Source organism: Metopolophium dirhodum, chromosome 5 (genome assembly GCF_019925205.1).
Source record: "Metopolophium dirhodum isolate CAU chromosome 5, ASM1992520v1, whole genome shotgun sequence".
NCBI classification, from domain to species: Eukaryota; Metazoa; Arthropoda; class Insecta; order Hemiptera; family Aphididae; genus Metopolophium; species Metopolophium dirhodum.
In genome coordinates this window covers 14,048,602-14,064,618 of record NC_083564.1, presented here as the reverse complement: position 1 = coordinate 14,064,618, position 16,017 = coordinate 14,048,602, and the positions used below count along the sequence as shown (strand labels likewise).

At 30.3% G+C, this 16,017-nt stretch overlaps 1 protein-coding gene across 1 annotated transcript in view; it reads left to right on the top strand.

The window, feature by feature from the left end:
• The window catches only part of LOC132945140 (cyclic AMP response element-binding protein A-like), a 42,989-nt gene extending 27,984 nt beyond the window's left edge, over positions 1-15,005 (top strand). The window contains exons 2-8 of the mRNA XM_061014797.1: positions 6,665-6,854; positions 8,652-8,866; positions 11,751-11,865; positions 12,150-12,505; positions 12,638-12,826; positions 13,338-13,406; positions 13,784-15,005. Coding sequence (XP_060870780.1) covers positions 6,665-6,854; positions 8,652-8,866; positions 11,751-11,865; positions 12,150-12,505; positions 12,638-12,826; positions 13,338-13,361 — 1,089 coding nt within the window. The 3' untranslated portion in view covers positions 13,362-13,406; positions 13,784-15,005. The remainder of the gene's footprint in view (positions 1-6,664; positions 6,855-8,651; positions 8,867-11,750; positions 11,866-12,149; positions 12,506-12,637; positions 12,827-13,337; positions 13,407-13,783) is intronic.
• Positions 15,006-16,017: the final 1,012 nt, after the last annotated feature.

Here is a 16,017-nt window from a genome sequence, read left to right as displayed (position 1 = left end):
ATATTAACCTGTTTATTCGAAGAAAATTGGCTACAATAATAGGTATAGGTACTTTACTGTTTCGTGGCTTATCTTTTTGTTAAGTATGTATCTATGTACATATAATATACCTGCTGTATTGGTTTTATATGATCTAAGAACACATCAATATTGTATTATCAGCTGTAGGTATATAATTTGGTGAGCTAATTTCATAAAATATATTTACTTACATACAAAGCAAAAAACCTTGTCGATTATAATAAGAAAAAGATTCAAAAATTGGTTTTATATATATTATTATGTACCTACAATTCTACATATAACTGAATTAAAGGCGAGACGCCTTTTAACTCTTGCCGTTATCATTGTACATCTATGTTTGCCGTTTGGTATCTATCTTAATTTGAAACAATTTAAATCAAAGTTTTAATGATTTAATATTTTTTTGTATGAAAATCTTGTTGTAGAAATATTATACATAGCGGTTATTGCTCACATACTTAGTCATATATTATATAGTTTATGCCAAATCAAATATTATTTTTGTATATTATACTCAATCGTTGTACAATATTATACATGATTCAATGATTGCATTGTTCATTGTGATGCACACACAAAATACAGGTATAGGTGCATCATAACTATTGCATATACGATATACCTAAGCATAAAAGTATAAGCGCGTACGATATGTTATAATATTCGATATTAATAATATGTGTTTGCGATTAAAAAGTAAAAACCATAGCACGACCGATGAATAAATGAGTACTCATATATTATATTTTATAATATGACACGTTGATATCGGTGTACGTATAGAATATTATTACGCATGTAGGCATGCCTGTAACCAACGGCGTGTATAATATAATAATATGAAACATTATGTCGACAAATCTCCGACGACGGCGCGCGACGGTCGTATTTCAAAAAAAAAAAAATCCCGCATATTGTTTTTCACTATCGGTGCTACCGTATACCGTATTATAACCATAGGTATAAATACCATTATATATTCTTTTTCACCTGATCGTTTCCTGGACAGCGCGCTTACACGCGGATCATGTTTTTGCCGTTTTTTTTTTATGTATACATATTTTTATGTTATATACCTATGCGTATGACGCGTGCGTGTTTTTACGATTTGATCCTCTTCTGGAACGAATTCCCGTTACGCAGGATATCAAAACCTTCATGTATGTATAGAGTAGCACGCGGTGATAACAACACACTACTACCGGTTCTGCTTCCGTTACGGATAAGGCGACCGACTGAATAAAAAAAAAAATGATTAAAAAAATAATAAACGAATGAAAAATAAGAAACGCCATCGTTGTGTGCATAAAACAATACCGGATATGATACTTAAATAATATACAATATCATAAACGCTCCTCAACCCCCGTGCCGGTGCTGCGCAGCCAACGCGCCAGGAACTCTTTACAAATTCAATTACGTCTTATTATTACCAACCGCAATATGTGATGTATATATATATATATATGGTACCTAAATAGAATAGACATCGCCGTCATTCGCATAGGTAATATTTATCGTTACCGAATGATATTATATATCCGTAATAAAAATGGTGTCATGGTGAGTATTGGCGACTTAACGAATGGGGTGTAATATTCACTATTTTATCTCCCATCACCCTTATACATGACATTTTCAAAATGAATGTATTAATTATCGTTTGTTCTGTTGCATCAATAACGAAATCAGTCAGTTTCAACTGACAATATGATAATGAATACGTTTCGTACCGCGTAATTGTCCCATATTTTATCACTAGAAACTATTAATTGCATTGCAAGTCTCAACTTTAACATATTATAATATATATTATTATATAATATCCAAATTTAATTAATACTTTATTTACAGACAATACTAATAATAGACTGACCTTATATTTGAATGGCACCAAAAAGTATCTATATAGACATTAGACATCACGCCCAATGAAATTATACATAATTAAGTTTAAAAAATATAAGACTATAAAGTCAATATTAAAAACATAAACTGATAGCCGATAGGTATTACTGATATACGTAAGTATACCTATTTACGGATGTACGTAATTCAGCCCGCGTATTCCGTCATCATCGAACCGTATCTATAATATTATGTACAAAGCTTAAAGTTCCGATTTTTAAACGGACGCGATGTAGCATAATATTATATATTGTTTAAACCTACGCTGCGAGCGCGCACGCACACAAACATACGCGTTAAACATAATATAATATGATATATTCGCCGCAACCGTGCATGCCCACACGGTACTTGTTGACAATATTTGCATAGGTGCCAAAAATATGTTTTCCGTTTTTTTATCCTCTGTTCGCGAACATTTTATACCTACATGGCTACATAATATTTTAATGTGCAGGTATATATTTGTGTATTTCAATGATATTATCCTCGCGTGATCCGATATTCCGATCGATCGCATTCGGAATTGCATTCATCTTCTAAAATCGTGGATTATAATATGTTATATGCTAAAAGTGCTTTAATAATTACCATAATGCGTACCTATTAATATATTTTAATGTATTCAATTATAACGCATATAATATTAAGCCTTTTTAATATGTTATTATCACTCGCTTTCGGCTTAACAAGGCTTGATCGATCCCATATTCCCCCCATATTTTGCCATAACCACCATAAAGTAATTCTAGTCCTCTTAAGTTTAAAATTGTCACACAAGTTTGAAATTTGAAAAACTATCTTATAGTATGAATTATTTTAGAAACCCTCAATGAACAGTCCTTTTTGTGCACTTATGATAAGATCCACAATGATGCAGGATAGATTTATTGATTCTTTTATATGAAAATTTATAAGACTTTGTTACGGTACAAGGCTCTAGGAGTCTAGCTACTGCAATTAGTAGTATAACTTAAAAATCCTAGTTCACCGAATTCCATGTATCAATCCACTTACTTGATAATAGTTAATATGGTGGATAATACTTTGGTGTTCTAAAACAGTGGTTAGGGGGTGCTGAATTAGAGATTGGGGTGCTAAAGCTTATGTACCAATTTATCATAATATACATATTTTTTTGAACCGGCGTGAACGCGTCCGCAGTTCTGTCCTAAAGGGAAATGCCCTAGATTCTCGCATTCCATTTTACGTATACATTTTTATGTGATGTTTGTAGACTCTACACTTTACAGACTATAGAGTGTTGAATATTATAATGTATTATACATTTATATGGACTTACGGAGAATCGTAGAATATCGACATTTTGATAAATACCATATCGCCGTATAATTTACGACGATAATGCGTGCGTGGTTAACTAGGTATATGGGATTTTTGCATTTCTAATAAACGCCGCTGCCGCTGCACCGCTATTTGAAGGTAACTGTAATAGCGGACGCCGCGCCGCCGACATCGCGGTCGCTATAGGAAACTGTTTGTGCCGGCCGACCCGGAGAAAGGCAAAGAACCGGTTAATCGAGTGAGTGAATATTTGGCAAGGGCGTGGCTTAGAGTCATGTACATATTGTACATATTATATACAATACAACTAATATTATATTGTATATAAACTTGAGTATAATGTACATAATATATATTTATATGATTATATTATATATTAATATATATAGGTATACAATATAGTAATATACATATATAATATGTAAAATATAAAAATATATATTCAACAATAGTGGGCGTGCTGATACATATTTCTCTTGGTCTAAAATATAGAATAGGTACAGTGGTGGTTACTGGCGGTACACGGTGAAAGTATATACACACACACACACACACATATTATACCCATACCTAGCAACAATAATGTAATAAATGTATTGTACCTGTGTGAGCGCACGATCAAACGTCGCGACCATGGTGTAGGTGTACCGCGAGAAGAGAGTGGAGAAAGGCCAGACGAGTGCAGGCGGATGCATTTTACCTGAACGTATTTATTATATTTTTTTAAATATTCATGGCACATTTCTCGCCACCACCGCCGCCGCCGCAAATATCATTGTTAACTGAAATCGAGTATCCCAAAAGTAATCGCTCTTTAAATGCATATATATTTTATGCTCATATATACACTTATAACAGTACACTCTACGCTAATATTTTCACAGTAGAGTGTTGATTAATTGTGTTGATTACCTATATATATAGTATTCTTGTATACAATGTATAGTAAATGATATATTAGTAATATACTTACTATTATTATTATTTTATTTTTGACGTGGCTTATAATGTAATCACATTTTTTTAATAATACAATTTAATGTAGCTTATATGCTTCGAGTATTCGAGCTCAGGATTTGGTCTTTAAAGAGTATTTGTACAATATGATTTAATGTGTAAAACCTCGAGATGACTCCGCTTGTCCACCCTATATATAGGTATAATATATGTATATTGTATAATAAGATAATATATACGATGAACTTAGTGTGCAAACCGTTTTTTCACATCACTTCAGTCTTCCCGTGACTATTAAATAGGAAAAATGTCATGAATATAATGTATTAATATGTACGTAGTGCGAGCGTGGTTAGTATGTGTAGGCCCCACGTTCAATACAGTAAAGCCAATAAAACTCAAGAAGGTAATGAAGTTTCGAGTATACTAAAATATGTATTCGTTTGATATTCATCGACATGGACATGGAAGAATTCCAAACTCAGTTGGATGCCAATTAATGCGAAGCTCAGTAGAGATTATTTCATACCAAATATTATCATTTATCACATTATCTTTTTCTTTTTTTTATACAACGCTATTCAAAATTTACTCGTAAAATATCGAGGACATCACTAAAAAAAAAATGCTTAATGTATTTAAATGTCTTCAATGGTTACAATAAAAAAAAATAATAGTAATCAGAATTATACATATGTTGCGTTGTATATATTAATTATATTATAATATATAGCATAATACATAAACTTATATTTTATTTAGTTGTTGAAAACTGGCGAGATAATATTGTATAAGAGCCTATAATAAATTCAAAAAACTAGTTTTTCACTTTGTTCGGTTAAGCAAAATATTTTATATAGGAGGTATATACTTATTTACACATAATTTCAACTGCAAACAAGCTAAACGAAAATCAAATAGCATTAAATTTGGAAACTCACGACTTCTTGTCCTCTGCAGTCTGCAGGGTCATTTAAATCATTCGTTAAAAGTAGGTAACTGATGAGTACGTAAAAGTGCCAGTATATATATTACTTACATATTATATTATGCGTTTTATACATTGAAGTAATATCTTAACTGTTTACTGTTTACAGACTAAATGCAATTTCAATCACCATAATAATATTTTATAATCTGTTGGCCATTGAAGATTATTTAACTATTTAGATTTGTATTTGTACTTAATTATCACATTATGACACATTTTCCCTCATCATAGATAAGAGAGTAATATTATTATTTATTAATAAAATAAATTATAATATTATAACGGTTTAAGTATTTAATAATTTTTAGGCAGTAATTAAAGAGGCCTGGCAACAATATATATATATATATATACAAGAAATATAATATTATGTTTAAAAACATGAAAATGCTTTAAATTTCATAATTAAATCAGAAGCAATTATTATTATATGATGATCCACCGTAATGTTTATGCTTATGACTTATGGATTTATGATATAGGTAGGGACACACTTCCGAATGATTATAAAGTATGAATGTAAAGCTAAAATAATATATTACTCTCATTGTGCTCTGAGATGTTGATTTAACTTCCTGGCTGTAAAATATTATCGTGTTGTTTTCAAAATACGCACATGGCCAATTTGTAAATATGACGCGATAATATTTTCAAAACACCAAAGTAAAGTTATCATATACGGATTTTTAAAACTATTAATTTTAGCTATGTAGTATATATATACTTATTTAAAATGCGTTGTTTACTTTTCATCGGCAAAATGTATGATATTATTTTTTCTATGCGGTCGACTCTGATCTGTTTACGTCAAAATATATGTACTTAAGTTGTGACATGTTCATGTCCAAACATCACGTACGGTTTTCTGTAAGGGATATTGATTATTAAACGTTAAACGACCTCAATAATAATATAAACAAATGATTATTATATTGTATCGACAAAATATGCATGTAAGTGTTTCTGTATAACTATTGATGACATACATTCGAGTGGGCGTCACGTCGCATATGCATCGGATGTCAAATTAAATATACCGACAAATTATTTGAAGTTGTCCAATCATGATCATTATTCGATTACGGTGGTAGTAAAATGTCGCCGGAGGTGCAGCAGCACTCGTTCACGCGTGTCTAGCGAAAATTTCTCCACTTTCTTGGGTGATAAATAATAACAATATCGAACGTAACTTTATAACATGCATCGGTATATTATATTATATGATTGACCTTATATAGGAATTAAAAAAAAAAAAACTTAGCGCGATCGAGAATGTCACATCAATCATTTAATATAATATATTATAAATTATAATATACGCGTGTCTCACATATTTTATTTTGTTCTATATCTCTGACCCAATCGTATAATTACCTAAAACGCGATTAACCCACTATGATAATAATTAATAGGTATAATATAATATTATGATATTTTATGTGCACGACAATTTTTAACAACAGCGTTTGTGTTCCGCAGGATATTACCGACGCGCTGAGAGGCACAGAAGACACGTCCGATTGGCTGATCGATGGAAACGGCCGGTCGAATTCTCACGTGGTACTGCACGACCGTCTGATAACCGACGCGGTGATGTTTAATGCCCCTATCAAGGCCGAACACTCGTATTGTACCACACACGGGTCTAGCGAATCGCTGGACGCTATAGGTGAGTCACGTCGCCGGGTTTCGTAATTCGCCATATAAATATATAAAATATAATATATAAGCTCGGCGTAAATGGCGCATTCTTCGCCGCATTCCAACAATACTCTGTACCGTGGAACAATATAATAATAATAATAATAATATAATGTAATGCACTCGTCGCGTATGTTGCGAGAAGAACCGTGAATCGCTTTTGGCGAAGAGGGGGCAACGGCCGTGAGTCATGGAAGACAAAACCCGTTACGTGTTCCACTAAAAGAAAATGGTCATTTGTTTAATACATATAAAAATTATATACCTATACATCGTGATGGGCCACTAGAAATATTCCTCAAGGAACGTTCCCGGAAACAAGGAATATTCCCCTATATCATGTGAATATTCCTTAAAAAAAAGTTAATTGATACGAATAGATAGAAGGTACTTACCTATTAGGAAAACGGTATTTTATTTAAAATCTCGATAACCTGTCATAGTGTCATCGTTAAAAGTCTTCCTATTCTCATATAATCTTTTTGTGCATAAACTATTTGTCATTCATTTAACTTGTATAACTATAAGTTAAATATTAAAAATATGTAAAATCAAATATGAATAACATGAACAATATACTTAGCTATATAACAGGTAATTACAAATTATAATTTCCTGATAAATTACCAGTCTTAGGAATATTTTAGGGCAATTTGCTTATTACTACACTTATACACTGGTTATACACATCGTATCATGTAATAGGTAGTTATAATATTAAAAAAATAATTATTAGATGCTTGAAGTATGCGCAGGTATTATTATAATATGTCAATATATAATTCATTAATTTGATAGTAACTTAACGGGTTGACCACCATGAACCCGTTTTTGGGCTCTCACTATAGTTTACTCCCGTATGCCACGGGGATTTTTCATAGGTTTACTTGGAAACCATTTTGACGATTTAAACAAAAATTGATAGAAAAAAAAAATAATAATGATATCTGCAAGCTTATTATACCATCAGAAAGTAGCAACACTGTACATTTTAAATCAGACTAGAAATTACTGATTATTGTGACTCTAAACGAACTCTCGCTGAAAATCGATTTCAGTGAGACCCCGAATGGGGTCTCAATTGTCAATCCTAGTAATATTTTTGGGAACCCAAATAGATTCTCAAAATCGATTTTAAGTAACTTGAAAAAACCCGTGGCTGTCAACCTGTTAATTAGGTATAATACATGTGTGATGTCGCCGAAATGCATAGAACCGAATTGTCGGGGTAGATGTATGCAATGTATAATAACTAATAACCCTTCTCTAGTAACCTTTTGGTTTTGCCACCGATTTCTGAATTGACACAGAAAAAAAATAATATGTAATTATTTTATCGAATATTCATAACGTTGACGTTTTTTTTTTATGGAAATGTCACAAGTTTTATGCGGACTGTCATAAATATAAATATAAAATATCATACATCTGGTGTAGTATAGATGTTTAACCAAATATCACAACAGCAGTAGCTGTTTTTTTTTTAAAAAAAAAAAAGCAAATATAAACCTGATTTATTTAATTCTATGTAGGTAAAAAATTTAAATTATTATTGTTACCTACCTAAATAATATTTTTTGACAATTTCTCTCGTATAAGTATAGGTATACCCTTTTTAAGTTTAAATGTATTGGATTGAACCACAATGGACTATCACAATTTTTTTCAATTATAAAAGAGTACATTAAAAAAAATAAATAAAAAAAGTACAATGTATACCTACACAACTTTTTTATTGTTAATAATGGTAATAAACATTTTTTAGATTTGGACGAAGATAGCAGTCAGGACGGAACTTGTAAGCTGACGTTTGATGAAGTGAGATGCGATCGTACCGGTAACATTGAAATGATTAGTATCAAAGAGGACACGACTTCAATAAAAGACGAACCGATGAGTGACCAGGAATATGTTGAGACTTCCTCTTGCCCTCCATCACCGTGTTCAGCATCTGACGATACGCCCAGACATTACGGCAAGGTAATATTAATAGTTATAGCAGATTTATTGTAATAGGTTTAAATCGATTTTTTAATTGGACTTGTTAATGTATTCCGAAAACAAACAATTTATTTTTATGGTTGTTATAACTTTTTTTTTTAAAGTTATAATTCGATATAAGGTATAACTTAAATATTAACATTTTTAATTAGTTGAATATATTTTTTTTTTTTGATATTTCATATGATAGGTATCACACTATTGGATAGTGCAGTCCACACAGTCCATACAGAATGTTTATTATTTAAAAAACTATTCTATTAAATGTAATAATAAAATGTGATGTACATATTAAGTAGTTATAATAAATAAAAGTCTGCATATAAATACTAGGAACATATTAGCTATAGCCTATAACATCATTGGTCATAATTTTAACATAATAATCTTGCATAGGTATTCAATAAAAGTGAAACATACGATAATATATAATAAATAGGTAATAATATAATGTAAGAAAAATTAATATTGATTGTTTGGAGATTTACATAAAAATAACTTAAAAATAAAAGTTAGGTACAGAAATATTTTTAAAAGTTTTTATCTTTAGAAATTAGATTTCTCCCTTTATCAATTTATAACCTTTGTCGATTTTAATAACAAACAATACGTTTGGTATGCTTAAATAAAGATGATTATTTCGTTATCTCAAATATTAGAGTTAATTGATAATTTACAAATTTAATATGTTTGTATAACTGTAAATATGTTGGTCCTATATGCATTTTTAAAAATAAAACGTGGAATACTTTTAAAGAGAAACTAAAAATATTGGGATGCTATATTATATTGAATGTAATTAGGTATTACAAATACCTAATAGTTCTAAGAAAAATCATTAAAAAGAGAGAATGTGATGGATATATCTACGTTTTTTTTATACACCTATTTATAAATCTATATTAGTTTTTATTTACATGTAATGACTCCCATTACTGTAGCTACAAAAAATAATATACAACGATGACGTTATATTGTTTCCTGATGTTTGAGAGATCAGTATTTATTTAACCGTAGAAAAAGTATAATGTCTTGCTTAATGCTTAATAAGATCCATCAGTTGCGGGCGAGTTTACTTATATTATATGATACAATAAAAATCAATAACTAAACAATATTTATAAACGTTTTTCACGTTATTTTAACATACTGACAAATTTAATAGCAACTATATATAGTGTGTTACTAATGGAGTTTTCACTTTAAATTATTTACTGTGCACAAATATTATTAAATGTTTAATATTATTTGGCACTCGTTGGCGAGTAATATAAAAATGACGCTACCGGATAAAATAAAGGTGAATAATTATTAAAAAGAAAAGTATAAATATAAAAAAATTCAAGAATACTATAGTGGCTAATTAACTAACATTAAACATAGTATACAATACAAAATATTTTTAATTCATACCAGAGTAAATACTAATGAAATTTGCTATTGCTTAATAACGGAACGTATCTATTTGTTATAGCCTTTAGGTACTTATGACACTCAATAAAATAAATAATAATGCAATAATTACAACTAAATAAAGTTTTTAAATTATAATTTAAATATTATTATTGTGAAACATAGGGACGATTAAAGTAGGAATCTAAATGATTAACTAGAGTAATTAGTGATTGGGTTTATTGTTTTATTATATTTCTTGAAATTTAATAAATTATAATCATTCGTTTGTATACTTCATAGTATGTTGATAAAATAAACGTTAAATAAAAACAAACTAATAATTTAATCGCCAATTTATTAGTTTATAATTTTAATTATTTATGACATTATAAATATATATTTTTTTTTTATTGAGCTTAAGCCTAGAAATTATGGTCATTAAATGTTTTTTTTGTTTGTTGAGAGGAGGAACGGTTGGAACGGTTAATTGAAACACGTTTGTATATGTGGTAAGGATTTGTAGCTAAAAATCCCGGGTGGTCACCCATCCGGGAGCTAGCACAACTGGCCGATATGTACACTCAAAGCATTTCCGCAGTTGAAGTACTGACCGCGCTACACCAAGCCCCATTATAAATATATATATATCAATCTAATACACATAATATCATATTTTATTACTTTGATGGGTTCAATGTTTGTTAGTTTAAGTAAATCACAAAATAAAAATATTTTGCTTGTGAAATATTTAGTATTTTAATAACATACTAATATCTTAACACGTTAATAAACATTATTTCACTTCTATACTATGTATATTATGTTAATGTGAACTTATTTAACATGACGCATCTATATTAAATTATTTACCACTCTAAAGCAATTTTCGCTAAATTAAATTATAGACAGATATAAATTATTCTTCTTTAAGAAGAATATCTTTTTAAAATAACAAAATTAATTATTTTCTTTACTTACTTAGATTTAATAAAAATGAATTTCTAAATTGTAAATTTAAAATTAATTGCCAGTTACAGATTTCTTTGGCAAAGACTCAATACAGTAAAAATAAAATAAAGTAAAGTAAAGAAGTATACATAAATTAAAAATTAAAAAGCTTAAAATATGTCAAGATTGTACACGTCATTGTAAATCCAATACATTCATCGATACATGCAGAATCTAAAATCATTCTGCATACACGTTTACACTGTGCATAATATATTACAATTTATCTCCTTGAATATGTAGGTATTATTGTTACATAATTCTTGTACGAGTACTTATAATAATGGTAAAATATATTACTTTCGATATAAACATTACAATACATGTTCGTCCTTTTACCCGTTTAATCTACACCACACTACCACAGTCGTTTAATATTTTAATGGCGAATGGAGATGTTTGTAAAAAATTCACCATATTGCCTACCTTATATAATAAAATATATTTTAAAATATTACAGGTACAGAAAACCAGTTACAAAGAACCCACCACGGTCGTATTGACCTCCAGAGCTTTCCTCAACCAACCGCACAGATTAATCGTCCCAAACTTCGGTCTGAAAATGGATGGCACAGGTAATACCACAATGACATAAATTATATATACAAATAATATACCTACATTACAATACAACGTATCGAACTACACTCTGCATTTGTATGGTGGCTCTGGTATAATGGTAACGCGTAATGATACACAGGAGATAAACATATACTCCCGCGGGGGCGAGGACCATGTTCCCATAACCATCCTGTATACACTGTACACACAAGAGCGAAATAATATTTTATATCTTATACGAACTGGTATACATATTACACGTATTTACCTGGTGCTCTCGTTTGTGGCCCCTCTGTAGGTTTTTCACTGCCACCCACGCCACCTTCGTCCACGTCCAGCGATAGCGAGGGCGGTAACGTATCACCGCACCACCGATCGTCGCCCACACGGCGGTTATTCCTGTCGACGATGTCGTCGTCGTCCTCGTCGTCCTCGTCGTTAGCCGCCGCCTCCGCCACCATCACCAGCAGCCGGCAGCCTATACAGACGCCTTTGATCAGCTGTCAGCCGAAAGGTTCTACTGGCGCACTGACGCTCACGGAAGAGGAGAAACGCACCCTGCTGGCCGAAGGCTACCCGATACCTACCAGGTTGCCATTGACCAAGGCCGAGGAGAAGTCGTTAAAGAAAATCCGAAGGAAAATTAAAAACAAGGTAACTCATAATTTCAAATGCTATACCACCGCACCTGCAGAGTATTATAATATTTCTGCAGTGTCACAGTTTCCGCGTCCGATTCGTTACAACAATCTATTTTTACTATAATACTGTAATTTATTTGCTCAGATATCGGCGCAAGAGAGCCGACGCAAGAAGAAGGAATACATGGATACTTTGGAGAGAAAGGTGGATATTCTCGTCACCGAAAATTGCGAGTACAAAAAGAAAATTGTCAATCTTGAAGAGAGTAATGGGTCCCTAGTCCAGCAACTGCAAAAGTTGCAGAAATTACTCGGGCTACAAGCAACTCACATCGTAAGTTTAATACTTATTTTGTAACCGTCTTTATTATTGTAGATATCTATAAATTGACTACCCGTTAAACGGAGTGTCCTTGGTACCATTGGCTGCTCGTGTGGTCACTGTCTACGTAATTTCATCAGGCGTATCGTATAGGCAATATAGGTGCATATATGCGTTGATTCATCTTTATTTGTTGACGACGAGTAAAATACTACCATTGATTATAAATACTAGTATTTATAATCAATGATACTACTAATGATCGCATATTTCAATTTTTAAATATAATTTTGTTACAAAACTAGTCTTAAGATATCGTTTTTAATGAATACTATAAGCATATCTTAGTGATATTGAATTGTATTCATTACGAACATTTTAATTTGGGCCTTGTTACTATGCCACAACAATCAATATTCATAACATAGTAGTATAATACGTACATATGTGTGTATGTATAAACAATGCTTCTACTTAGAATACTACTAAAATATTAAAATAATTTATGCTATTTGTATTTCAGAGTCAGCAACTGAAGACCAAATAATTACAAACTTACTAGTGGGGTAAAAACTGTACATAACGACCAATGGTGAGTAATTTAATTATACGATAGATAATAACTCATAATATATAATTATTATTATATTATTTAAATGGTATTCTGAACTTAAGTCAAAGTTATATTCCACTAACGCCATCTACTATTCTGGCAACGTTCTAAACTATTGGTATATTTTTTTACCCAGAGAGGTCAATTTCCTAATATCCTATATGATCAGTTTTTGTATGCCATGTACTGTGTTGTCGCACAATAATCACATCCATAATATTATATTGTGTCCTTGGGCGAGCATACGTTTCACTCCACTGACTATCATAATTTTTTATTATACAGATGCAGCGTTAAAATAATAGCAATTACGAGTACTGTTATTTTATGTTAATTTATTTTTTTTTTGTTTTCAGGTGCAAATACAATATGTTTAAGAGTTTTAGTTCAATGTCGACAGCTAGTCCATGATGTTACTAAAAGCGCTTCTGCGAGTATTCATATTTAACTGTAACACTGCATGAATATGATGATAGCATTGATTTAAATACGCAGACAATATACTCGCAACGATACAAAATACAATTATTTATTTTTGACGTTCGGCCAATATTTTTAATACAGAATTTTTATTCACGGCTGATAGAATTTATGAAATAATATGAAATGCAAATCACATTTATATCTATACATGATAAACGTATTATTATATTCTGTAAGAAAAAAACGACTGATGAAATAAACACCAATATTATCGGATAAAAGTGATGTTTTTGATGCGCATAAGTGCATCATAATAAATCAAAAATAATTACCTTTTAATCTCATTATTACTCGTTGTAAGTGCCAAAATTATAATTATATACAATTGTGTGTACATATTTTTAAAAATCGCTTGTATCTGTGCTTGCCACATATATATGCTATACAGACGTTATATTTTGTCTATGTTATATATTTATAATATATTTATAAATCGATAAACAAACAATAATGTTAAGGATCGTTTTCCTAGAGTATTAATAAAATAAATTTATTATACAATTTTTTTGTTTGTACCTAAGTTTATTAATTAAATCAATTATATTATGTCAAATTGTACATAGTATATTTTATACATTTGATTCAATTTTGTTGTTAACTTAAAATATATATTTTCTAGTTAAATTAGTTAAATTTTAAATATTATTACATTACAAACAAATAATGAATTATTTTGTTTTAGAAAAATATTTTTGTATAAAAGACATATTATTATATATTAAATTATGTGCAATTTTTTAGCAGATTCCCATTAGCACGTAAAATTATTATTTTATGTTATAGTGTATAACACTTGTTTTTTATTATTATTATTATTATTATTATTATTATTATTATTGGGGTAGCACGTACGTTATATGTTTATGTATTCTCAGTTGTCCCAAGTTACGTTTGGTCCTTTGTTTTATTTGTGAATATTGAAGGGAAATTATAATTGACCAAACATTGTGCTCATCAATAATTGTTTTTCAATATTGTTTTATTGGAGTTCACTCTATATTATGAACTTCGTTGTATAGTTACTACTTAATCCATGATTTTAACCCAAACAGTTGGATATTAAGATCGTATGAATAATAAAAGAAGGAAATATAATTTTGTTTTTCTTGAAAAATGTCTTAAAAATGTTTTATTTTATACCAAAAATGTCATTTTGGTATTTCACCAAGTAGATTCAGTGTGATATGTTAAATAACATATGATACGAGTCGTCTATAAGAGTTTAAAATTCAATATTATATAGTAGTCACTAGTCTGTGAACAAGTCACGATCCAAAGATTATATTCCTTCAAAAATTAAAAATAAAAGTCACAGGTGGAGTTGTGAACCTAAAATGATGACTTTTAATATTCTAATAAGATTTATAGGTTTTTAATAATCAACGGCGTGAACCTTTCTTAAGACGAAAATTCACACGATTTATCACTGCGTACATTTCAAGTTCTCCACGTTCATTATATAGTGATTTACCGGCATAAAATCCCACATCCGGTACTGCTCATTTACCACCCGTTCTGAAGTATGAATAGTTTATGGTTTTATACATAATTTAGTACATGCAGTTATTATCTTACATCAACTTGCGCTGGTTTTCGTGTTCATGTTTCGATGCCACTTAAACGTATACACTAGGTATTTACGGTCATGATACTATTGTGTTTTAAAAATAATATTATGTAGTTTTTATGATATTATTACTATTATTTACTCCAAAAATATCAAAATTACAATAAAATTCCTGGTACCGTCATCGTCATTTGGCTGTGTGTGTGTGTGTGTGACGATGCCGTACAAAGGACGCTCCGGAAAATCTATACGACGTGACCGCTCCAAGGTCGACGCAGCTGCATTATGTATTTTTGAGTTTGCGTGCACATTGTAGTTGATAAAAATAATACGTCAACAACGATATTATTACTATACAGTAATATACTTAAATTTTGTTTAAATTTTTCGTTGTAAATTACAAAAATGTGCGATTTAGGTTAAACTGTGCTGTATTTTACTGTGTAGTAAAATCCTGTGTGTATAAGTTTATACCTACTATGTTTCTTAATATATATATTATTATCTATGTATGTGTGTACAGAGTTCTATAAAACGTTG